The 27031-nt window shown below is 36.3% G+C and overlaps 1 protein-coding gene across 8 annotated transcripts in view; it reads left to right on the forward strand.

The window, feature by feature from the left end:
- Positions 1 to 27031, forward strand: part of LOC121330963 (C-terminal-binding protein 1-like) — a 101689-nt gene that overhangs the window by 63350 nt on the left and 11308 nt on the right. For 7 of the 8 annotated variants that reach the window (XM_041278047.1, XM_041278055.1, XM_041277991.1 and 4 more), the window contains 3 exons: positions 13250 to 13404; positions 17361 to 17505; positions 21056 to 21262. In XM_041278047.1, coding sequence (XP_041133981.1) covers positions 13250 to 13404; positions 17361 to 17505; positions 21056 to 21262 — 507 coding nt within the window. Of the gene's footprint in view, positions 1 to 750; positions 900 to 13249; positions 13405 to 17360; positions 17506 to 21055; positions 21263 to 27031 lie in introns of those variants that run through there. The other variant, XM_041278028.1, reaches the window with a different exon arrangement.

A 27031-nucleotide genomic window follows, 5' to 3' on the forward strand; every position in this document is an offset into this window, starting at 1 on the left:
TACAGTAGCTCAGAATTTCCCAAATTGTCAGCAGGCCACTACTATTATTGTAGGTGTCAGTAGGGCATGGTGGTGAACTGAAAGGGAATCTGACAAGACTGAGTGTTAGTACTTCTTTGTGTGCATAGATAAATTATACTTAAAATGATTATTGTACTGCTTCCTTTCCCTGGCTCCTGACCTGGTTTAATGAGATTTTTACAGTTTAATGAGATATCTCCAGTGATAACAGGCTTTGAATAGGATTGCACCAGCCTTAGTGGAAAGTAGGCACAGGAACATCATACATATATTCATTCCTAATGGTTCATAATACTTTGTGCCATATTCAGTAGTTTTATAAAGTTACACAATTAGACATTCACAGTGACTTTTTCTTTTAGCCACATTATGCAATTGTCATATTTTCATTAATTTATTTATAAATTATGGCTCACTGCCGTCTGCCTGCATATTTTTTTTTCTTCTTCCAATCAGGCTATTGTGCACATTCTTCCCTTAATGATCATCTTTTTTTCAGAGCCTTCTGCCAGAAAACAAAAGATCAATTTTGAGCTGGCTAAGCTCCACCTCTCTACCTAAAACTGCCTATCACCCCATATATTAAACAGTACCCCCCCTCCCTCGCTTGCTGTATATTAAACAGAATCTCTCTCTCTCTCTCTCTCTGACAGCAGCACTTGGTTTCTGAGTGGGGGGGGTGTGGCTACTGAGTGTGTAGCTCGCTGTGAGTGCATATATGTTACTTTGTGGTTTAAAAAAAAAAATAAAAAAATTGAAGTGGCTGCCATATGCCAAGGATCTTTTTTATTATTTTTTTTTAATGTCATGCTGAAGTGCAATATAGCCGAGCAGCTAGATGAGGAGCTCTAATTTGCTGAACCAAGACTTGCCTTTAGGTAAATATTTTCACTTTTAATTGTGCGTGGGGCTGTTGGATCTTGGTGTTCTGTATGCACAGTTTTTTGTACATTATGTTCTTGTCCCAGCCCCCGATCCCCCCCAGCTCTCTCTCTTCTTTCGTACACACACTCATATGCACACATGCTCTTTCTGCTAAGGCTTTCTTCTTTCTGTGGCTCTCTTTTCAATGTTATTCATAATAGGGCTGTGCAGATGTCCTGTATACTGTAAGAAAACAAGCATCACCTTTTTACCTACTACAGTACTTCTACTACACTAACAGCAACTCCATCTGCTGCATTCTACTAATGACAATAATGTGTTTTTTATGGTTTCTTTTGTGTTGCTTTGTTAATTGTACACTCTTAATGAACCTAATATGATAGTGTTAATACTGTTTTAATGCACAGAGCCTGCCACCCTTTAATTATCATCTTTTGTTTTGATTGAGCGCTGTTCAAAGATTATGAAAGTCCAATTGACTCATTTAGGGCTAATGCACTTCCCTATTCACACACATATGTACCCCCTCCCCCTATCTGAAAGGGAGTTCTATGGAAATATTCATGAGTGCTTTTTTCTCTTTCATTTTGTATAAATGAGTCCCTTGTGCAGAGGATTTACTTTCCATTCTGTGGTACTCGAATCTAGGAAAGTTTTTTCACTTTTTCACTTCATGAAATAAAAACAATATAAAACTACTGGAATACAGAAGCTGTGGCTTTATAGTACATCATGCAAAATCACTGCAAAAATAATAAATGTCAGATTTGTTTTTAAGGTTTTGTTTATTTGAAAATAAGACATTTACTAAAGCTGTAAATCTACTTTTATTCATAGATTAAATGTTTAAAACTATTGTGTAATCATGAAATGGTAATTTACCATTAGTCTATCATTTTTAGTTACTGAGGTTTACCATAGTTTGTAGTGCTTCAAGATACTGAACTTTTTTAAATGATTCAAGTTCCTGAAGAAATTGGAAAACCAATGCAAAAAAAAGTAAAATACCACACCATTTAGGATTATTTCCATTTCCATTTCCATTGCTAGCATTTATCTAGCAGTCCAGCTTGAACTATTTATTTGTCACTGTTATCAATGCCTGAACATGGATTTAAAGTTCAAGTCTAACCAAATAAAGGCAGTGTGATATTTATTAGCACTGTAAGCGCACTGCTTGGATAGCTGAAACGGGAGCTTTCTTTGTTGAACATCAGACAGCAGCAAGTATAATGCTTCATCTGGCAGATTATAAACAGATCGGACTGTTTAAAACCTGCCTAAAGAGAGGATAAACAAATACCGTACGTGTTTAGGTAGCAAAAACAACAGTGCATTACTGTAGACTAAGCATTTAAAAATTAAAGCATGCAGAACATTCATGACTATTTCTCTTGCTTCAGTTGTGAACGTTTAACTTCTCAGATACATACTCTTGGTCTCAAACATGTATTGTAAGAGCACTGAAATAAATAAATAGTGAACACAATCCCATTAAACTGATCATTTGAACATGGGTTTATAAGAGAACAGTCTTCGTACATACGGAAAAATAAATAAATATATAAATTGTATGCAGCACTTGCCATTCTGATGTCAAAATAATGTTTTAATGGTTCAGATGTTCCGCAATGCAGAATTACAGAGCTGACATCGTGTGTTTTTTGATGATGCTACAGCGAACATTTTAGGGGATTTAGTCAATGTACGTCAACAATATTCTGCAGCTCAAATTAATTATCTTAGATTTGTCTGAATTATTAACTGGGTGTTTAACTTTTAATTAATAACGTTATAGCACTTGTTGTGACAACTTGATGATATATGCAATGACACTGACATGTTTGTTGTATAGTTGCATCAAAGAAACACAAAAAGAGTGGCTTAAGCTGTGCCATTGAGTTGCTGATTGAATCTAATGCAATAATTACTTTTAAGGCACTCCTCTATATTTGAAAGAGAGAGAAAAGTGAATACTTGAGTACTGTTGGTAACATTATAAATAAGCCATGTGGCAGAGGTGCACACATTGACAGGATTGTTTTTTTTTTTTACTTTGGGGACCTGACATAAACTTTACAACACTTCCAATAATACTGCGTTCCATGCCGGACAACATTACACCATTTTTAATATCACACACCGAGTCACGGTTTTCAACAGTCTCCCACTTACATATTTAATTGATATGTTTTATTTATTGATACAGGTAGTAGAACGTGTACAAACAGTTACATTTGGAACAGTAATAGTAGTGGATGGGGAGGATTTCTTTATACTGTAACAGAGTTCTTGTGGTTACACATTTACAAAATCTGTTTTATTTTTAACACTTAAACTGCGTTTGTTACTCAGTACGGAAGGCTGAAAAAAAAAGTTTCATATTTTCCCTTTACTCATAAACTATATTTTCATATTGCATGCCCTGGTAAGTGGGATATGTAACTAAAATTAAGGGGCACAATTGATTAAGGGAAAAATAAGTCCTCTTTTTTTCTTGGACTTTGTGTGTTTCTCTCAGAGAGGATCAGCGTTTCTGTGGCGACCGTTTGAATAATACTGCATGATTTGTTGTGTGAGACCCGGAGGGACCCGAGTTGAAAGCTTTATTTAAAATGCAGATGCAACTAGTATTGCTCTATTGTATACAGTAAAGCATTTTGTTTAAAACTTCTAAGCAATTAAAATGTTTTTGGTTTTTCAGTTTGATCTCTTGACATGCAGTTGTAGGGTATGCAGTCGATGTACATACTGTTTAACAGAGTGTGCAGAATATCTCTTCTGTGTATGTTTAATTTAAAACCTACATATATTGTCACTACTGTACTGAGCATCAAAATAGACTTATCACTTATATTTGAGCATCAAAAGAAAACGTATCAAAAGTATTCTTCTGAAACTACTAATCAGATAATGCTGCCACGATTAATTTATTCTCGTTTTGACCTGCTTTCGCAGCAGTAAAATTGCCTCCTCCATTGTAAAAATAACCTGTTTGGAACCTGTCAGTAAGGCCACGCTGTGGAAACTGATGATGTCACAGGAATGGGCAAAGAGTTCAGTTCTGCATAGGCCTGGCTGTTTTGCCTCTTTCCAGTGTACTGTGCAACCGAGCTGCACCAGGGACATACTGAGCCCTCGCTTTGCGGTTAAGTGGAGCCTGGGTTTTTTTTTCCCACTTCAGAGCCGAGCGGTGCTACTGACATCATGTGCAACAAAAGACAGTTGTTACTAATTATTGTTATTAATTAACTCTGTTTGACAAAAGATGCGCAAACAAATGGTGTTAAAAAATTAATAGACCAACAGCACATCTATCTTGTATTGCTATGTTTTGTAAATATTTAGGAATGTCTTTATAATCCACACATTTTACCGATTTTATATCGACTTACTAAAGTTCAATTAGTTCTGTTGAAGGGGAAAAAAAGGTTTTAAAAATATGATTTGCCAAATATATCCCATTGAAGGATAGTTGTTGTTTTTTCTAATTGTTGTTTTTGTTTGGGTGCTTAAAAATAACAAGAGGCTGTGTGAGCGTAACGAGAGCTGTAGTTGTGTGTGTGTGTGTGTGTGGTACAGCTGTACAGTGTTTTGTTTGACAATTTTTGTAAATACATTTAGAATTGTTTTATTTTCCCAAGGATAACAAATTTGGTAGAATTTTGTGTTTTTGAGTGTGTGAGTTAAGTGTGTACCGATTTTATGTCCATTTGCTTCAAATCATCAGAAATTCGGGCTAAACTTTCCCAGATCTTCCTGATCTTCACTCCAGATCTTCCTGAACGCTTCTATCTGCCCACAGAGAAACTAGAGCCTGCACTTCCTCAGCATCCCAAGGCTGTGCTTTTCTCTTGTCACACTTGCTGCCCGCCATGTTTTTGCCTGTCTTTCTAGAGTGTACTGACTGATGCAACGTAATGATGAAAATCCTTATGCCCACGCCTGGCCTGACTTGGCTCCGAGCCAGATTCAGATGTCTTGTGAGGCCGGAGTTTCTTGGTTTGGTTCTTGCTCGGCTCGACAAATAGCCAGTTGAGAACCACCCGTACCTGTACCGTACCAAGCCCTCACGGGTCGGATGTGCCAGTGGCGAAGGGGTATTTGAGACTGACTGAACACACATTCTACACCCAGCCCGCTCGTACAGTTGCACTGAGTTCATGAAAGTGTTGTATTTCTTGTCCTTGCTTGCCTCCCCAGTTGCTGTACTATACTTGTGTTAAACCACATTTTATGTTTGGCAGATGAATATTCCATTCTTTTGACAAGAAAGGAAATGGTATGTGTGAGAAACCAGCGACTCACTGTTTGAATTTTATCTGTTTGTGATTCTTGTCTATCAAAGGAAAATATTTAAACGTGGTTCTGTGCTGACTTATCAATTACTATGACTTTACTTACAAACTGTAAATGAATCCAGTACACAGGGTATCAATTTAAGTAATAATTCATTTATTCTCAATTTATCTAAATGCAGTTAGTAGTTTGAGGCAAAATTACACATTAGTTATTATTTTAGGGCTTTGGACTAAGCAAAAATTAGCCGGTAAACCCATATGTAACATCAGAAATATATTTGAAAAATTGTATCTGGGCGTTGTATACGGCTGGATTTCAGTTGCGCTAATAATACAACAAATTTATACAATCCACGGAAAAGTGCTCCTGGCGTGGTGCTGTGCTGTGCAATGCAGTGCTTGTGGTGGTCTGGGTTTTGTGCTAGCTTCCTGGCTCCTACTCTTCTGCAAAAACACACAAACAAAGCAAAACAAACAGCGCTCCAGCACGTTAGTCCCATTAGGGTAAGGGGCTGTATTCACACAGCTGTGTCCCCTTTGTACTACCCAGCTCCTCCCTGTGATCCGCCCTGAGCCACAATGTATACAATCGCTGCCTGCTCCGGAGCTGACTGCAGTAAAGTTGTTGAGTAGACGCGCAGCTCTGTGCTTTCTCCAAAATGGCCGATTTCCTGTTACCCAAAATAGATTGTGATGCCGCATTGACAAGTTATGATACTTGCTGGAGGACAGTCAATTATCGTTAATACGAATTAAGGGACCAGCAAAAATTTTGCATTATACCACGTATTATCATGAGTAGCCTATAAGCCAAATGTTTACTGTCAGTTGTTATTTAAGTTATTCACGGGTGCAGTGCTAAATTGTGCACAATTACAAACCACCTGCACATTAGACTAGGTGTGTTTCCTATTCCTATACAGATGTTCAGAATGAGCTGGCGGGGTTAGCGGTACATGTGTGCAGTCTACTGCTCTCAAGTTGGGGAAACCAGAAATGTCATTGAAATTTGTTTAAGGCTTGTAAGCACACCCTGCTTTTAGGGAAATAATAGGTATTTGGGTGTTCACCTGAAAAATGCACTGAGCACACCTGGCAACTATGGCCATAACTAGCTATGAGGACACCGAGGTCATGTCCTCAGTTGTTTTTTGGGTCATGTAAAAATTTGAGTAAAGTACAGAAGACTCCTTAATTTTCTCTGTTGGTTTGTCGTGTAATATAGATTTGGAGGTTGAATAGCAGATACCAAGCAGTCAAATACTGCAGCTATAGCTTGAAACCTCAGTTTGACCTCTGTGGAATGTCAGCTCTGGTTACGACGCTGCTGTCAACGCACAAGAAAAAGTGGACCATTTAAAACGTGCTTTCAAAAGTTAACAAATTGATGCAATTCTAAGTGTTGCAATTGCCATCAGCTTTAGTACATCTCATTATAACATTTCAGAGCCCTCATTTGCACTCTCCATCTCCTTTTTGCAGGAATGCCCATAATTACATATTCATCTAAGGCTGAACTGCAAAGAAAAACTGCTACCTCAAAGCATTCCCTTAAAAGTACATTGAACTCTAGACTTCCGACTCATTTGGAGTTAATTTACATTAAACTTGCTGAAATGGGAGGTTGAGGATTTTTAGACAATACGTTACTGTAACTATACAGGCAGTACTGTAAATGTTGGCCTAAAAGACAAAGTGTACACAACACTTTACAGGATTGTTCTAGAGTTTGTGATGTCTATGAATACATGTTACCTAAGCAATATTTAGTATTTTGTGTCAGAACATCATCGATTTATAAGTGTGTTAAAATAAATACACTGTATGAGTCATTGTGGTGGTGGTTAGTGTTTCTGCAGTGTCCATTGTGAGTACTTAAGTTTTGCTGGCACAATTGAAATCCAAATCAAATGGCTGATCTGTCAGTTGTCATTCAACATGTTTTGTGCAAGTACTGTATCAAATTATTTCAAAACGCAACACAATCACATTTAAGTGAATCCCAAACCATAAGCTTATTATAGATTGTGCTTCAGTTCCAGCATAATACAGCAAATGGAAATATAGCAATGTATGTCAGGAATGGAAGTAACGGCCAAAATGAACATTACTTATAAACAGGCCATAACTTGAAGAGTATTGTCAGTATTTGAGAAATAACCTGCAAAAGCTGTTTTTTTTTTTTTTTTTTTTTTTTATCATCCTTCTGAACCCTTTGTGATGTTTTGAATTACTTTTAAGAAGATTTTTGAAAGCTCTTATGAAGCTCAAATGTATTTTCCTGGCAAGCTAGATAAGACATTCTTAAACCCTTCCTTTAATCTCTCAACACCCAAGACATATATTCAGATTTGGAAGAGCTTTACAGTAAGTCGTCTCCCTAAACCTAATACAGTTTGCATCCTTCTTTATTTCACGGGTCCAGTTTAAGGGACAGCAATGAATGAAGGGCATAGCTGACAACCTTACTGATATCAACACAAAAGGGAGGGAGCACAAAAGATTCCATCATGGACAGTACACAGCAGGGTGTATAAGGATACACTGCTATCACGATACTTTACGTATCACAATGTTGCGTTACGATAGGCATCACAATAAATCTGATAGTCCCCATGGGATACTTGTATGATGCATAGTGTACTGTATGCATACCCTTCTTGTAGGATTCTAGTCTGGGACCCTGTGTGACTCGAACTCGGACCGTGTGGGATTCGGGCTCCGTGACTCGGAGAAAGTAATGGCGAGTCCTTTTTTATTACACAAGTAATATTACAGTTACTAGGAAACTGCACAATAAAAACCCACCCAACAAAACATTATCCAGTCACTGGTTAGCCCTGTTGTCTTTGCAGCCAATCATAGTAAGAATAAGAAATTGGAAGCGAGTTAGGTTGTAGCGTAAACACATCCTCCACACAAATTGAACTGCATCCATTCCAGGCATTATGTTTTATCAGGAATAAATAATGTCAACATGATAAACAAGTAATGAAGTAATTATTTGGCTTTTAACAAGCGTTTTGCTTTAAACTGTGTGCTAAGTTTCTTTTTTTTTTGAGTGACCAATTGTTATTTGTATTTATTTTCCCCCAATTTGGAATGTCCCATTATGTTTCTTCTCACCACAGTGAGTCCCCACACAGCACAGGGGTTCTGAGGGCATGTGAGCGTCCTCCGATCTCACAAGCCTAAATCCAGAATTGCTTTTACGTTGAATAATCCAGAGCAGAGGGGCAGGCCACTAATCCTGGAGAACAGAGATCAGTCCAGCCTCTTATCCACTCTGAATGTGCTCAGTGTCTGGTCGGTAGGGTTTGCTGTTGCGCGATTAGGAGAAGCAATAGCGGTCGGTTTCCCACCCCGGGAGCGTCAGAGCCAATGTGACGCCCCCCTCGGGGTCCCCAGCAAAGTTCGGCCTCTTTGCACAGCCTGGACGCGAACTGGCACTGTCCTAGCTGTGCGACTCATCCTGCGCTCCCAGCAGCAGTGCTTTCACTGGATGAGCCACTCGGGGACCCACTTGTTCAAAGTGTTGTAAGCACTGTAGAAAACTGCATTCTTGAAAAAGACGTAATTTCATTTTGCTGTGCTTCCTGAATCTCTGGAATATAATTGTTAAAAAAAAAAAAAAAAAGTCAAACAGTGTCCATTAGGTAAACTGTTCCCCCACTACTACCACTAGTTTAATGAAAAACGATTTGAGTTTGTTTCACTGTATCGGATTTGATTCGAAATAAAGGAATAACTCGTGACTCGAATGATAGTGACTTGGACTCAACTCGACACTCAGGACTCAGACATGGACTCGAGGCTTGAGGACTCGGCTACAAGTCTTATGCATGCCAATTATTAAGTACACTTATTCTTCATTGAAAAACCACTTGGTGAACTACAATGAGCTGTGTTGGGCTTTTGGTCTTGTCTCACGATACAAACAAGACATACCTCTATTACGATACGATATGTTATTAAAATATTTGAACAACTGCTTGAAATGTATTTGGCGGTAAAAATGTCCATGTTCGTATAACAGTTTTATGTTTTTTTTTTTTTTTTTTTGTTTTTGTTTTGTTTAACTGAATGTGGTAGGAATTCTACTTTTTTTCCAGCTATTTCAAAGTGAAAGAATATTAGAACATGGAAAGCCCATGTTCTCCAGCACTATTAATAATATAAGAAGTTTCTTGAGTAAAACTGTATACTGGACACCTTGTTTACTGTAGCTGCAGTATACTACACCTGCATGAAAGCATGCTTTTCAGGAGCGCTGGAGGGCACCACATTGAAAACATTAACTGCTGTGTTTTTGTTTGTTTGTTTTTTTCTAAAGAACCTCCAACACCAACAGCCAGGAGCAGTTTCATAACTTTTAAACATTATTCAATTAATAAAAAAACAAATTAACATATTCCTTCAAATTAAAGATGCAGCCCAAATTTCCCACCCTCAATTTGAGGAAAAAATGCAAAGATACAGTTGTTATCATTTCACCCCTAATACAAAGGACACTTGATAACTAGTAGTAATATACAGTAAATGCAAACAATGACCCCATACAAACCACTGTAATATAGAGAAGACTACTTTGTACATGTGAGGGCATGTATTGATTAATTACTTAATTAGGTAAATAATCGATTAATTAATGGCACAGATCATGGGGTTTATTGCCTGTGAGGCAAGAAGCTGAGGGAAGGCACTTTTCAAGGACATAAATCATTTTGATCTGTTAATGTGGAGATACAGCCAGCAGTGAAAGTAGAGTAATGCACCTCTTCCCCTTTACTGCTCTTTAAAATGAAACTTGCACCCTTATTCTTCTTTTCGCTGTACACCCGATTAGTGCCGGGGGTATATTGTGCCCTCACGGAGATCCTGGGTTGTGTTTCCACTGCAGAGCCGTGCTACTGAAGTCACACGCAACAAAAGACAGTTGGTACAAATTATTGTTAATAATTAAATCAGTTTGTCAAAAGATATGCAAACAAATGGCTTTCAAAAATGAATTTACCAACAGTACAGTTGTATCTTGTATCGCTATATTTTGTAAATATATACTTAGGAATTTCTTTAAATCCACACATTGTACTGATTATATCGGCTATATAGAATGCTGTGTTTTGAGTATTTCGGATGTCTTGTGAGGCTTTCGATAAAACAGAAAATATTTATTTAGTAGAATCTCTTTACACGGTGCCTAATATACTACTTGCTGTACGCCTCATAAAAAAAACTAAATAATAATTTGTGTTACTAGCTGTTGTTTAGTCCTAATATCTGTGTTGCACAGTAGATCTACAAAGACTACATGGGGTTATTTTAGAACTAAGTGGTATACTGTATGGCTAGGTACACAAATAACATTGTGTTCCTGTTGGAAGTGGAAGCTCAATTTGTGATACGATGCAGTTGTCGAAAACTATACTCTTCATTATAAATGACAGATTAATTATCTGCTCTGTGGCTTCAAGTATCAACCTTTAGACTATCTGTTTGATCCAGCGGGACTTTCATTTTGTCTGGATTTACTAAAGGGAATACTTTGATTTTACACCTCTTGAATTCCAAGAAAATGTTAATCAGCTTTGAAACAAATTACAGTTTGATAGTGGCTGGCATGTTCCGGCACAGTGACTGCTAGTACAGGCTCTTCAGAGGTCAATCTAGTAGCCACACTTGGATACTACTAGAATACTATTACCCAAGTACAGTATACTGAGCACATATAAAGCACAACTCTATTTCTAACACAGACAGATTTGTACAATATCTGTAAAAGAGTGCACAGTATATTCTGAAATTTTTATAGTATACCATACCATTGCTATAATGGCCTTCATATAACGAACCTTGTCCCTGGACCCAAAATAAAATAAAAACAAAAAAATATAATATTGTAACGTATGTGAGGTCTGTGAAGCGCATGAACGCTTGGAGTAGGAGGGGCTGTGTTTCACATTTTCAAACAGCCTATGGGCGACAGGCACGGACCGCAGGATCTGCTGGTGATTGGCTGTGGTGGGATGAGGCAGGACTAACTGGGACTAAAGACCAGTGACAGGGGGAGTGTTTGTTGTTGTGAAGCAGAGAGAGAAGCAAATAAACAGACAGAATAGTTCCACCCTGAGATTCCTTTTAAACATTAATTAGTTTTAGTGACGCAGGTCTTGGCCCACAGTAACCTGATAATTGTTAGTTAACATTTGGCAGATTGTCTTTGAACATTTATTAGTGTATAAAGATCGAGTTTGGCCCTGAATCAACTGAAGCCTCATTTTATAGCATTAAGGTTTTTGTTACAATGTACACGCGCTGTCAACATCCCAGTCTGTACGCATGGGATGCCGCCTCACAGTGAAGTCAACTCTTTCTTCTTAAGAAGCGCATAATGTGTAGCTGCCTCTGAAACGAAAATCATTTTCTGTTGCAACAACCTGGAAATTATTGATCGTTTGGGGGAAAAAAAGGCGTAACACAGGCATATCTCTGTCGTGAATATAAGTTGTCAAAAAGCATTTTGGCTTGTTCCGCAACCATGCGACAAAGCAAAATTGTTTAAAGGAAAAAAACAAACAAACTTGAGGATCTGATTAACATTTCATATCAAACTTTTCATGTTTGGTTGATTTGGAATAAAAACTCAGTTTCAGATTAAGATGATTAAAATTGGATTAAGATTTGATGCACTTTGAAATGATTCATGTCAGATTGATAAAAGTTTAGCTTCAATTCAGGGTTTTTGCTTTTTGCAGTGTTTTATTTATTTATTTATTTTAATAGCCATCTGATTACAATATATATAGCAATGACCAAACATTTTTTTGGAAAAGCATTTTTTTGTTTGTTTGTTTTTCTACCACGTATAGTATGTCTGATCCTGTTGCAACTTACATAATATGAAAGGACATTTTGTGGCCTTTCATTTGATATAAGTTACATGCATACAGCACAAACTATTCAGTAGTTAAACACACATAAATGAAAACAGTGAAAAACAGGCAGAAATAGGGCTGTGTGTAAAGAGTTAAAAAAAAGAAATGGAGCGCTGGTTTAAAAGAAAAGCACTTTTTTCTTCTGCTGCATGCAAACACTTTACGTCAGACAATGGCAAAAGCAATGGAGAGAGCTCTGTCTCACGTGATGAACAGCTGTTAGGTCTCCTGAAAGCAGCTTATTTTAAAGCAACGCCAGTGTGAATGTTAGGTGCTGTAGCACATTATTTAAGTGGCATTGAGTTATTATGAGGAATTCTTTCGACCTTTTCTCTCTTTATACAGTAGCAAACTATACTGACTTTAAACAAAATAATCAGTAGATCAGTAATTAAAATCAGATGGGATCCTCCAGTATCCTTAGCTAATCACACTTTAGTTAAACTCGTTCTGTCATCCATATTAACACAAAGCATTACACGTTAAGACAGGGTGATAATCAAGACCAGAACAAGCTACATAGACTAAAAATGTGTAGCCCTATTCTGATCAAATCTATTTTCAGGCAACGCACTATTTTATTTTGTACTGTAATAGTACCTAAAACATTGGCTTGTGACTCCCATACACCTTACCACAGGAGAAACTTACTGGGCTAGCTAGTGCAATATACAAATACATTTTTAAAAAATAGAATGTTACCTGAAAACAACTTTTTTTGCAATATAATGTACTGTAGGGTAAAAGACATTTAAATGTCACTGGAAGCACAGCTGTTTAACATACAGACTAATGATGCTTGAATGACTTGCTGCTTTTAGTCTGGAACTGGAATAGAATGGGTCAGGTTAGTCTTCAACTTGCCTTGGTAAGGAGAGCCATAGATCCGGTTTAATTTCACTTTCAACTTCCCTTTTCTGCGTTGCAGTTTATCTCCTCATGTCAGCAGTAAAGGGGCAATAAATTAATCTGAAGGAAGGTTGCATTACCTAATGTGGTAAATATGTAAAAAAAAAAAAAAAGACCAATATGAAAAAGGGCCTGGTAGATACACACTTGGTTTATGTTTTCTTCTTTTAACAGTAACTCCTCTTCTCTCCCGCACAGGCATTCGAGCTCCAATCATGAACGGGCCCATGCACCCCCGCCCCCTGGTGGCGCTGCTGGATGGCCGGGACTGCACGGTGGAGATGCCCGTTCTCAAAGACGTGGCCACCGTGGCATTCTGTGATGCACAATCCACGCAGGAAATCCATGAAAAGGTATTAACCTTTTATTTAAAAACACGTATAGCGATGTTACAGAAATATTAGCCCCCTCTACTCGTGGAACTTGAATTCACGTTGAATGAAACCTTGTGTTTTGTTGATGTAAAAACAAAAAAAGAAAAGGGAAACATATTGACTTAATAGCTGGATCCTTAGCTTAGCTTATCTAAGGTCTTCCAACACGATATCTTTTTCTCTTGTTATGATGACTCAAAAGGGACCATCAAAAAGAACAAAACGAAAGGCCGGAGTTTATTTTGGGAACTAGTCAAACGCCACATCACTGATTTGGGAAGGGGGCTTACAGTCAGGGTTGGCATCTGTTATAGGGTGATAGATGAAGGCAGTGAAGTCATTCTGCTTGCAATGAGAAATAAATTGTTTCCATTTGGAAATTTAGAGAGGGATTCACTTTGTTTTAGTATTGTTTATTTTGCTGCCCCTTGTGTGTCATATCTCGGTGTAATGCCGTATGGGAATAACTAGTGCCAGCATAAACCCCATCTGCTCTCATCTCTATTTCTGCAGTTCTGGAGGGATTGAAATTATTGTAATGAAGGCAGGGGCCTCCCACACAAGGTTATAAACAAAGAGGTGTGCTTTTAAAATGTTTACTCCAGTCTGATTTAAATCCAATTACACATTTTACAAAGCACAACCAAATGACTAAGTTCAAATTCTTCTTAATGGTTCTCTGATGTGTTTCTTTGAATTTTTTTTTTTTTTTAGGCGTAGCTTGATTCTTAATGTTTTGACATCTCTGTGTAGGCATACATGACCAAATTTCTCATCACCTTTTAGCTTTGGAAGAGGAATTGTTAAACTGTTAATGTTGCAAAACTGAATGAGCATCTCAGAACCTCTTTTAATCAGAATGACCTTAATTTGTTTGTTTTAAAAGTTGCACATTTGGCCTAAAGCCCTTGATAAATGTGATGCATAGTCGCTTCAGGAATGATTAGTGCAGTTTTCACAAATGCATTATAAGTAAGATATTCTGCATCGTAGGTAGGAAATTACTTTTTTGTTTAATGAAGCGTGTAATGTTTCCTCAACACAGAAACATATGTTGCAATGCAAATGCAATTACTGAATTCACTCTACTGCATCTGATATCATTTACTGTGTTTACATTTCTGATATCATTTTCTTTGTTTACATTCTCAAATTCATTAATCTAAATGAATAGGAAAATTACAGTATACTGGCAACCTTTACAGTATATTCTTCAAATATGTTTAATGTAAATATCTATATCATTTTTGACTAATATATCAATAAATCTACATTATGTAGTGTTATTTTGTAGCACTCCCACCTAATGTATCCGTAAATTTATAGCAATCAATTATAAATTGGTAAAACTACTGTGTAATTAAAAGCTATAATAAACTAGTTTTCCAATATTTTAAAGCTGTGGTTAACAGTCCCATAACTAGGCAGTGATTTGTGAATTGCAGTGCAGTAGAGAAAAAAAAAAAAGGGGACAGCCTTTACAAATTATATGTATATTATTTTATATATATTTTTTTATAACCTTTACGTAATAGCAGTTTGGACTCTTCAGCCCAGAATTTTGGATGTAATGTTTCCTAGTAGTACATTGATAACGAGATACTTTTAATATGATTATTATGGGAAGCTATAAGGTATTCATTTAAATAAGAGGGTAATTTACATTGAATAGCCTTATATACCAGAATATACCAGTGCTTCAACCTGCATAGAGCCAAAGAAGTCCAGCCTACCAAATGGTATAATATACAGTGATGAGTATTAAATCTTGTATTTGTAATATACCTCAATGCTGCATGACATAGAGAGAGTCCAGTTTACCTAAAGTTACTGGTGATGCAAACCTATATACTGCATCACCATAGTCAATCTGCAGCAAAAACATACAAGCAATAAGCTTCTTTTTTGTTTCCATAGAGCAACAAGATTTCAGTCTGTACAAAAAAACCCAACATAAATTTCAGTTTTTTTGGAAGATGTTCAATGAGCCTTAAATCCGGATACCCAAATACTTGTAATTATCAAGAAACTCAATGTCCTTGTGATCTACTGATCTACATACTGTTGTACCCCGCACTCTGCTGAAGATATTTTTTTTATCTATTTAAAAATTGCACTGCAGTCCACTTGAATGAAGTGGAATGTGAACAATCTACATCATGTGCTAAGTGGCTATTAGTGCTCTATTAGGACAGTGAGTCTAGTGCACCCCTGAGTAGCTTGTTAACTACATTTTCACTGTTGTACAGATCTCTGCTTCTCCAGTGTGCTTTATTGAAATATGAGGTCATCTCGTATGTGCATATTGCTGTCGATCAGGTTTTGCTAATCCAAGTGCCTGCAAGAAAGTTCTAGCAGAAAGTGATACTATTTTGCTTTTTAATGCACTGGTTGATGATTAAAATTATAAAATGTTCAATTTCCAAATTGTAATCTGGCTAAATTACCTGCTCTGCTATAACTGGAAACCTGTTGTCACTACAGTATTTGCAGATATTTTAGTATTATATAGTGATTAATTGCCCGTGGTCTTTGACGTTTTCTATTTTAAAAAAAAAAATATATATATATATATACACACACACACACAGTATTGCCACATCAATATACAAAAACCAGTACTTGTTTTAATAATGGAGTATTTATCAGCTGCTGTAAATATGGCCGTTAGAAAAATGCCTTGGGTGGGTCCACTGAAGCAATCGCTGGCATGTGGACAACAGTTCTGTTCATTGTAATTGTGGATTATTGTTTTACAAATGCTGCATTATTTTGGGAAATATGTTTAGCATTATAATAATACATACTTAGAACATGTTTACAGTGGAGCCATATTGTAATGTTTTATATGTTGAGAACAGGTGAAAATATAAAACTAGAGTATTTACCGCCTGCTCAAAATATGCTGAAATTACATTAAGTTTATGTACCTTGGAAGCAGATGGTAAGGACTATCACCTGAGACTTGAGTTAAATGCAAAGACAAAATTAAATACACACACTTCAGAAGATCTCTTTTTAAAATTAAACTTTCTGTCAATTTCTGAATGTGTGCTACAGTTAGGTGAGAAATGGTCTGTTCCAGTTTATGTAACACAGATGGCACCTGTTTAGGAAAGATACAACTGCCTTATCAGGCATCCAAAAAAATAACTTATTACTGTGCAAAAGAGGATATTTGTATTCTAAAAACGTGCGTGTGTTCTCAGCCATGTGCTGTGATTTAAATGTTGAATCAGACTTGTAAGATTGAAATACAGACATAGATCGTAATGCTCTTCATTTTGTACTTTTTATATACAGTGAGAGATGTTTGTTTTTGAGAATGGTTCCGACAGTAGCGAGCAGCATGTTTCCTGACCTTACTGTAAAGGAGGCTTGGGCAACTCTGGTCCTGGAGAGGACCTATACACCAGGTCTAACAGGCATAATGAAGCAGATAACTGCTTTAGGACCTGGCTGAATTAAATATGTTCAGTTAAACAATTAAGATCATGGTTTGGACAAAGATCTTATCAGGAAGGGCCAGAGTTGCCTATCCCTGCTCTAAGGTGATGCACTTTAGAAAACAAATGAATTATATTTAACATAAAGAAAATATTCTCTGTGCACATATTGTGAATGCGGTTAACTACCTATAATTTCAACTCTACCAGAACATCTCCTGTAGTACAGAAAAGCATTCTTGTGATTTTGGTTCTAACAAATACAATAATTAGTTCGCTTGCCTAGTTAATTTTGTTTGCAGGGTAATGTGACATTTTAGCTGTGTGACAATGTGCAACTGCATGAATCCCTCAAGTAGTGGGTTAAACTGATAAATGCATCCTCTGATAAATCACACACAAGCAGTTTTAATAGGAATAATGCGTTACTTTAACAGGTTATGTGAACAACTATATATATATAAAAAATATATATTCTTTTCTTGTCAGGTACTGAATGAAGCAGTGGGGGCTTTAATGTATCACACCATCACATTAACACGGGAAGACTTGGAAAAATTCAAAGCACTTAGAATAATAGTCCGAATCGGCAGTGGGTTTGATAACATCGACATCAAGTCTGCTGGAGACTTAGGTAAGCTCAACACACTTTGATAAAAAAAAAAAAAATAGTAGAAACATCTTACATTTATTATTTCAACACAGTTTGCACCACAGGCTTCTTCACAGTGACACACCACCGTAGCTTAACCCTGTGTTGTGTGGAGTGAGCCCAGCACTGCTCTGCTGGTCAAAATAGGTCACCACCCAGCTTCTTATTCTTATTCTTGTTATTCTTCTTCTTCTTCTTCTTCTTCTTCTTCTTATTCATAATAACAATAATAATAATAATAATGCATTGAATGATATACAAGCAATATATTGATACACACATGAACAAAGCGCAAGTTACCGGTAGACATTTAAACTGCATCATATTTGGAATGTTTGTAACAACAATTATTTTGCCTGTTTTTATATATATATATATATATATGTATATATGTATATATATATATATATATAATGTGTGTGTGTTTAATACTGCCTGTGTATGAATTGTGCTGCAGTTATGAAAATTGTATCAAAGGCTGATAACGTTTGTGATGGACTTACATGTTGACCAAAAATCAAGATGATCAGCACTTTACTCAGGTTACATTTATATACACTTTTACTGATTTTTTTTTTTTTTTTGCTATTCTGTCTGTACCAACCACAGTAAGTAAATAAACTCTCAAGTGTATGCAATGCAGAATGAGATTAAGCTGTGACACCACCATAAACATGAGTGTGCACCATAGCTACTGTTTTCATTGAAAAAATAATCTATATGGCATATTCGTCTAGAAGATTATACTTGACCTTGGCCCATATTTGACTCTTGCAAACAAAATGTCTTGTTTTCAATCCCTCAACATCGCCCACAATTCATGGTTTTTAGACACTTTTAACAAATCTGGCTCTGAAGATTTACAATCGTCCTCCACCAACAGCAGCACCAACCAAGCGAACAAAACAAATACTCTTTGACTCTGACAGCGACTAAAACATTTATTAAAAAGCATACCCTATCAAAACACATTTTCCTTAAAAATATGTTAATTTCTGCAGTTCATTGTCTACCCAGTTTCATTCACCGTTCCTGAATTATCAAAAAGAATTATATTTAAGATTTTTTATATTTACTTAATTTTATGAGTGACTAAAAAAAAAAAAAAAAGCATACCCCATTGAAGTACCTTTTCCTTAAATACGTTATTTTCTGCAGTTCAATACCTAGTTTAATTCACCATTCCTTTAAGATATTTAAGATTCTTTATGACTTAATTTACATTATTATTATTCATTAAATTCACTTGCAATTTGATAATATCCATGTATTATAAAAAATAATAGATGGGCTTTAGTGAGTTAAAGGAAAATAATTCCATCTTGGGTTTCTTTGACAGTTTATAAACTACTTGACCCTACAGTGTCACAGTTTATGACGTTACATAAATGTTATATGTATATGTTTATTTTAGATCAAAGAGACAGCTGCCCTGGCCCATGTTTAGAAGGTTCAGTTTGCCTTATTTCAGAAAAATCAATTGGAGCAATACAGAAAACATACATCTCTTGGTCTCATGATAGTGGTTGCCTTTCAGAAATTATTAAATATTACTTTCTGCAACCAGGCGGGCAATTTCTGTGGATTTCATCATCCTCAGAATTAATTTATTTGCAATTAGTCACGCTTTCGGCCACCGTGTCTCATTTGGGAACCTCCTCGCTCATGAATCTTAAAATCCCCCAAGACTTGTAAGCTTAGAGCATTCCTAGTGTGGATGTACTGTATTATGAGTTTCCTTCTCCTTCAGGCATTTCCAGTGCTGCTTCAGTTCTTTTATAAATATTTCTGATTGGGACACAGCTGATGGCACAGAAAGGAACTAAACCAAAATGCTTAAAGACAGACAGATGGGGCATATTGTACTTTTATTTACGTCCCCTTTCCATATTTAACAGAACACAAATTAGCAGGTTATGTGTCACCTCATGTGAAATTCAACTACAAATTGCCTTTAGAGTGCCTGTAACCAATCAGAATCCTTCCAGTAGAGTGGGTGTTTTTAAAATATGTGTTATCTGTATTTTTACATTTTTTAACACACATTAATCACACTCCTGTCTTGACCCTTTTAGCATATTGTAATTAATGATCTGCAGCACCATTTTAATACATAGAGTACATGCTAGGACTGAATGAGTGTAGCCATTGTTTAAATTTGAAATTAGTCAAGGACCCACATGATGTAGCAAAGCAGTCAGGACTTGATTGTCAAAGTGAGTTCCAGTATCACAGAAGTGCATCTAGTCTGCTCTACCACCTGCCTGCTAAACATGCTTTCACTGCTCAAAATACACTCTAGTAGTTCTTCGGCTACAGACAACATCAACACACCAACAAATGAAACGCGTCAGTTTTGACATAGTACTCTTAGAAATTCAAGATCTCTGCAAACCCATGAATCAAGCTCAGTACGATACTATAACCAGTGCTGCTGGATAGCTACCGACAGCAGCCCTGGTAACATTGTAGCTTTATTTCAATAAACACATTTATTTTAAATGATATTTATAATTATAGAGGATATAACCATTACTCAGTGAATGTTTTATTTTATTTAGGCAATATATTATCATTAAAATATTATTATTATTATTATTATTATTATTATTATTATTATTATTATTATTATTATTTAAACATCAATAAAAAATATCTGTTTTATGAGTAAAGGAAACTGATAATTGTAAAAAAAAAACTGTTTTTTTGTGTGGTTACATATAGTAGGGACACCTTACTTGCCATTTTCTAGCTGTTAATCAGAGTTAGAAACTCGCAGTAGACCGGCACCCAGTCAATTAAGTATATATTTAAGTATATATTTTAGCAATAAAGCCCTGATTTAAATAAATTGTTAATTGTTAATTCTTTACTGAACTGCTCCCACATACAGTAAGTACACTGTGCAATATGGCTTTGTAAGTTATTTATTTTAGTCTCCTTATGATGACTTTGATACATGTGTTGATTGCTAAAGAAATGTACATTCAGACTTTATTTAATCCATCCAAACAGGTTTTAAGTAATTTGAGTTAAGTTTTTGTGAATAGGCCTGTTTTGGATAGGAAAAATTCAGTAGATTTTAAAAAGCACATTGTCTCCGTCTTTTTGGCATCTTTAAAACAACTGCAATCTATTTTGGCTGACTTGCGTAACTTCTTGAATGAATTTATATATATATATATATATATATATATATATATATATATATATATATATATATATATATATATATATATATCTCTTTCATTTCGTATATAGTATATAATATATATATATATAGAGATCAAGTAAATTCGTCACTCCATTCAAAGTGGTGTGTAAAAGTTTAATTCCAGCAGTAACCAGGGGCCCTGACCCTCAGCCTTAACACGTAGTATTTCACATCAATGTTATTGTTTGTTTTTATTGTTGTTGTTATTGTTTTAGCAACCAATTATTGATGCTGAGGTCAATATGACATAAATTTGAATTGATATATATTACACAAAACAAATCATTAATTAAGTGAACATATCTGTGTGTGTTGCAGGGATCGCGGTGTGCAACATGCCCTCTGCTTCAGTGGAGGAGACGGCTGACTCGACAACGTGTCACATCCTGAACCTGTACAGACGGACCACCTGGCTGCACCAGGCCCTGCGGGAGGGCACACGGGTGCAGAGTGTGGAGCAGATCCGGGAGGTAGCGTCGGGGGCTGCGCGCATTCGAGGAGAGACACTCGGGATCATCGGCCTCGGTCAGCTTATTACTGTACCCCAGCTATCAGTATCCGCTGTACATTGCAAAGTGCATTTAGAAGGCACAGTTTGGGTTGTTTTTTATTATTATTATTATTATTATTATTATTATTATTATTATTATTATTATTGTTATTTTGTCATTTAGCAGACACTTTTATCCAGAGCATTAAAGACTAGAGAGTGAACTATGCATCACAACTGCTGCTGCAGAGTCACTTACAATAGGACCTTGGTTTTACGTCAAATCTGACGGACAGAGCACAAGAAGGTTAAGTGACTTGCTCAGGGTCACATACAGTGAGTCAGTGGCTGAGCTGGGAATGAACTGGGAACCTCCTGGTAACAAGCCCCTTTCTTTTACCACATAGTTATTTTACAAATGTTCACCATCGTACTGAGAGAAAAGTGAAACAAAACCAGTAAGTTTAACCTGTTGTAAGTTAAAACATTATTTTTTTAATAAACAGGAGCAGCATTACTTGAATGTAGCAGAATTCAAACTCTCTTTTGTTACCACTTTGGTTAGTAAATCATATTCTTATAAAAATATGTTTTTCTCTACTTGTATGTGGAAATGTACAACTGAGCCAAGAAAACTGGCCAAGTTAGGTGGGAAGAGATTGTGAACTACAGTGAGAAAGAAATACATCATTAAGGAATGTAAGAGGAAGGTGGAGTGTGCCAGTGGATTATTTGGTGGTGATGGTGTGTGTGGCAGAAACTAGTGATGTAATTTGATTTATACTCTAAACTCTAAATGACAAGTTTTAATCTGTTTGACAAGAAATGAGACATATTGAGTAATTGGGTAACCCCTCATTCAGATTTGTTCTTATTTTAATGAACTGCCCATATTTGGAGTATGTTTTGGCCTCTAGCTGACAGTAGGTTGGAAAAGCAGTGAAACACTTCAGTACGTATGCCCTTGTGGCTTAATAGCAAAAGGAAGAGATGAGATGTATGTCACTATCGAAAGCAGTGCTAATAACCATCACCTGTCTTTGCTCGCAATTACTGTGGGCTTTTTTTTTTTTTTTTTTTTTAAACTTTTGACATCAGCTGGAAGCATGACTTGGCATCCCTTGTGTATAAAGCGGAAAAGGGCTGCTGCAAAAAAATTATAATTGATTCATTTTTTGTTGAAATTCAAGTGGAAATAATGACTCTCATGCAATATGTAATTGTGTTTGAATGACAGGCGAACACTGTAAAGTGTTAGTCAGAACTAGGGCTGTCTTCGAAGTTCGTTCACTAGCCAGGGATTCGAAGATTGTTTTTAACTTTTCAAAAGTTCTTCAAAGAATGGGGGCGAGACTATGACTAAAGGGGGAGCCCTTTTTTAAAGGATAGAATATTTTAAATAAATACATAAATAACAGCTAATTAGGCCAAGTTCTTACTTTAAATGAGCTGTCGATGATCACTTCAGTACTTGTAAAACCAGAGAAATTATGTTTTAAGTGGTGAGTGTGTCAGTGAAACTGCAGTGAACAGTGGCAACAAGTGTAAAAAGCAGCACTAATGTTTTAACAGCGTTTTTGTTTTGTTTTTTTTCCCGGGTTTAATGTAAATCGTACATTTATTCCTAGATTTAACAACAAAAAGTCAAACTTTAGCTAAATACATAAATATTAACAAACACATTCTAAAAAAGTCGGCGTGTAAGCGCAGCTGTGCAACATACAATGCCAAATCAAACGAGTCAATGGGCAAGGGCTTACGTGTTAGAGCAGTGCACACCGGACACGAGCTTGCGAATCAAAAATAATTAAACTATTGATTTAAATGGAGTAATGCACAATGCAAGCAAAGCGAGCAGTACGAATGAAGCAAGCAAATATTGCATTTTGCTACATGCTTTTGCGTCGCAATGGACCAATCAGAAATAAGGTCAAATGTAGTGGCTGTCTGTGTCTCGCTTACACAGATTGCCATAGAAATAATAATTCAAGTCGAAAAATAAAATGTTCTTTATGATGACAGTGTCCGTGGTTATAAAGACAATAAAAAGGACGCCACATGTCAAGAAATAGCAGAACAATTGGAAATTGATGGTATATCTATCTTTATTTCACCTTAATTATGGTCAGTGATGGGGAGTGCCACACACTGGTTTCATATTTCTGTAAAATGATGCTTTGTTTTAATAATGTTGACCAATAATAATAATCACATTAGCTCTTTAACAAGGCGATGGTATTCCCCGAACTTTCCTTTTTTTGGTGTGTGGTGTACCCATGCTGTCTTGTGTTTTATTTATTTTATTTCGTCTCCACAGTCTTTTCTTTTCATGACTAGCTACATCATTTTTGTACTCGTGCTGTATTCGTGTCGTTCACTTCGCTCCCAATGTGCATAATTTATTTTGTGAAAACCCAAGATTTAATTGTGGAACAATAATATTTTTCAGATTTATCTGTCTGGTAAATGTTTAAACCAAAAAGAAAAAAAAAAAAAAGATTTATGTTGCATGTATTTTTTAACTGATTTATTTGTTAGAAATGTTAGCCAAAATGTTGACTTGCCAAGTGTAAGCTAAATACTTAAATTCACTGATTTATTTGTTAGTAATCCAGGTTTAACATGTCGGCTAAATTGGGGGGAAAAAAACACCTGTTAAAATATAAAGTTAAGGTCAAACGTTTTAATATGGGGGGGGGGGGGGGGGGGGGCGACAAAATGTATGCTAAAAAGGGGGGTGGCAATTAAAAAGTTTGCGCAACACTGCTCTAGTGACTGTATTGCTTCAGTAAAATATGTACTTAATACCTAGTGTACAAGACGGTGTAAGAGAAGTGATATGGTAGAATGTGTTTTAAACATACAAAATATACACTAACACTAATCGTTTTAATTTAAAAACTAAGCACTGTCCGTCCCTCCCCGCTCCAGCTCATGTTATCCAGAGCCAAACCTTTCATTGCATCTCGACAGCAAAGCATTGTATAGCGTAAGATGTATTGAAAGCAATGTCTCGAAACCACTCTGCTGTTTGGGATTTTTTTTTTTTTTTAAATGCCCAGACCAAAAAAAAATAAATAGTTGAATGCAAACTGTGCAAACGACTCGTATCATGGAGGCATAACCAGTCTCTGGGGTCACTAGACAACCTTAAGTTCATATCATTGTTAGTATTATTAATATTTGTAGTAGTAGTAAAATGTGACTGACAACCTCCTTGGAACTGTCTGTTAAATAAAGCTTTGTCCGCTGCAGTTGGTGCTGCTGCAGTGCTTCCTGTATATATCGCAGGAAGGCTCAGTTACGTGTAAATAAACAACGTGTATTTTTATTTCAATTATAAAACCATGATTACTCTTCTATATAACATATTTTTAAACTACATGTGAATGTTTGTTTTATTCCATTTATATGGATCACATGTAAAATAATAGGATTTTCAATCAAATATAAACAAGTAGCTATAGTGACGTCCCCAGTAAATTATGTAAATGAGTACCATTGAAGGTTCAAACCTTCCTTCGGTAATGTGTTCTGAACCTTCGAAGGTGTACCCTTCCTTGCAGCCCTAGTCAGAACCACAGCTGCTTTTTTGAAGAGAGCCAAAGGATCCAGAAGCAAAAAGTCGCTGTGGTCTTTTGATCGCTACTTGTTTAGCTGTTTTAATTTAAATTCTATGCATTTTTATTATTTTTTTTTTAATGTATGTTTGTTTAGTCCCGTTATCGAATGCATGCACCACAAAGTGCTGTCATTGTTTAACCAGAACTACCCAGTCCTTACAATCAGTACTTTTAAACTACTAAATTACTGTAAGTGGTATTGACATTTTAGAAGCAGAATGGACCCTTGGGTATTTACTCAGTAATTGTAGTGCTAGATAAGACCATTCCTCCCCCCCAGGCTCAGACTGACAGATTTATATGAACACTGTAATGTAGCCTTTTCTGCAGTTCTCAGCGTAGACCTCTCTTCAGACTGAGTAGCATACAGACGCTCAGACCAAACTATCCTGATCTTCAGTCAAACTATGGGCAACAGCCACATAGTTAAAGCTCAAACACACACCTACATGGAACATTTGAATAGAAACTGTCTTCCACATAGGCAACAACCATTAAAACCTAAGTTGTGAATTTTGAAAAGTGGTACTGGAGGATTTCGGTACAACCAGTAATGATCACAGGATTCATTAAAAAAAAAATGTCCTGATTTCACAAGTCAAACGCGTCAGATACTTGGGGAATAACGTGAGATACCTGGGTGTCGTACAGAACTGTTATTGATAATCTGATGGAATTACTGCTAGATATGTGGAGCCGTAGGGAGGATGAGTGAGGCTTTATGCAGGGTAAGACACTGTTTACTTACTCAGGCTTTCACATCCTGTATCAGTTCGGTGGCATATTCTCTATTTGATTACTGACTGCATTATTTTCAGGAATGCCCTGCAGACTATTAAATGAACTTTCATATGTTTTACAATAGATCTGCTGTTCACTTGGCTCCGGGAGCTTCCATACTCCTTCCATTAGGATGTTTTAGAACTCTCGCTCTCTGTCTATCTTTCTTTCTGACCAGAAATTCTGCCAGGGTAAAGTCTGTCTTTATGGCATGATAACATTCAAGTTTGTTTTGTGTTTTAGTTTCTTTGTCCCAATGAGTGAGGTATAAGTTTTTAAGGCGATATAATTTGCTTGACTCTGACTGACATTATTTTAGCTGTGCTGTCTTGAAGCTGACTGATGTCAGTGCTGCTGAGTGCAGTCAGCTTCATGGCCAGCTGGCTGATGGGACTCTTCTGCGGGCTGAGCTCTTGACTTGTCAGGGCTTTGTGATGGTAGGATTTTGGGTAATTGTGGTTTAAATGAACCCAGTATTTTAGTGTGGTGTTCTTTTTTCTTTGTTTTTTTTTTAATATTAAGAATCAGTGTTTAGCAGCCTAATTTGACCCTGCATGCAGAATTCACCTTATTTCTTTGCACTCTCAGTATATCTTTAAGAATTCTGCATGCAGGATTTCTATTGGGTGGCATGGATACCTGAAAACCCAGTTACCCATCGGGTTTTAAATTAACTGAACCGGGTATCTTTTTACTACCTGGGTATTGATTTATTATTTTGAAAATTTATAGAAAATTTAGCAAATATGACAATACAGTTCTAAGCACGGGTCTCTGGCTGGCGTAATAAAGACAATGTTAAAACAAGCTTTGCATTAGGGGCAAGTACACCGCAATAGTAACAACTGCAGCAACTATTCTTCTCAAGTAAATCACAAAGAAAACCACATCCGTTATGTCAGTGATAACTCTTAATTATCCATTAATAAGAATAACTGCGGCTTCCAATACAGAACGAAAACCATAAAAAAAAAAAAAATAATAATAAAATGAAGTCATTTACAAAGGAAAAGCATGTGCACTCTAAAATGTGTAAGGTGCAAATTACAAAAATCAGTATGAGAACCATTGCTCACAATGCTTTGCGTGGATGCCATGTTCATGTAAGACTGAAATATTTGTTTATTTATCAGTTTGGATATGGAGGACTGCCCCTTTTTAAGTTTTGTTTTGGACTAATGTGTTTGCCAAAGAGTCTGGTGAACAATAGTTATAAAAAACAGGATGTGACAAAAAGGAATAAACAGGAAAAGTGAGAGAAAGAGAGAGCAGTAAGATACACTTTTTACCTATACTTTTGTTTTGTGTAAACTACGCTGTGTTCCAATTTGAGAAAATAAATAAAACCTCCATTATTGGAACCCTTGCATGGCCCTGAATCAATACAGCAGCAGCAGCAGA

Source organism: Polyodon spathula, chromosome 2 (genome assembly GCF_017654505.1).
Source record: "Polyodon spathula isolate WHYD16114869_AA chromosome 2, ASM1765450v1, whole genome shotgun sequence".
Taxonomy (NCBI): Eukaryota; Metazoa; Chordata; class Actinopteri; order Acipenseriformes; family Polyodontidae; genus Polyodon; species Polyodon spathula.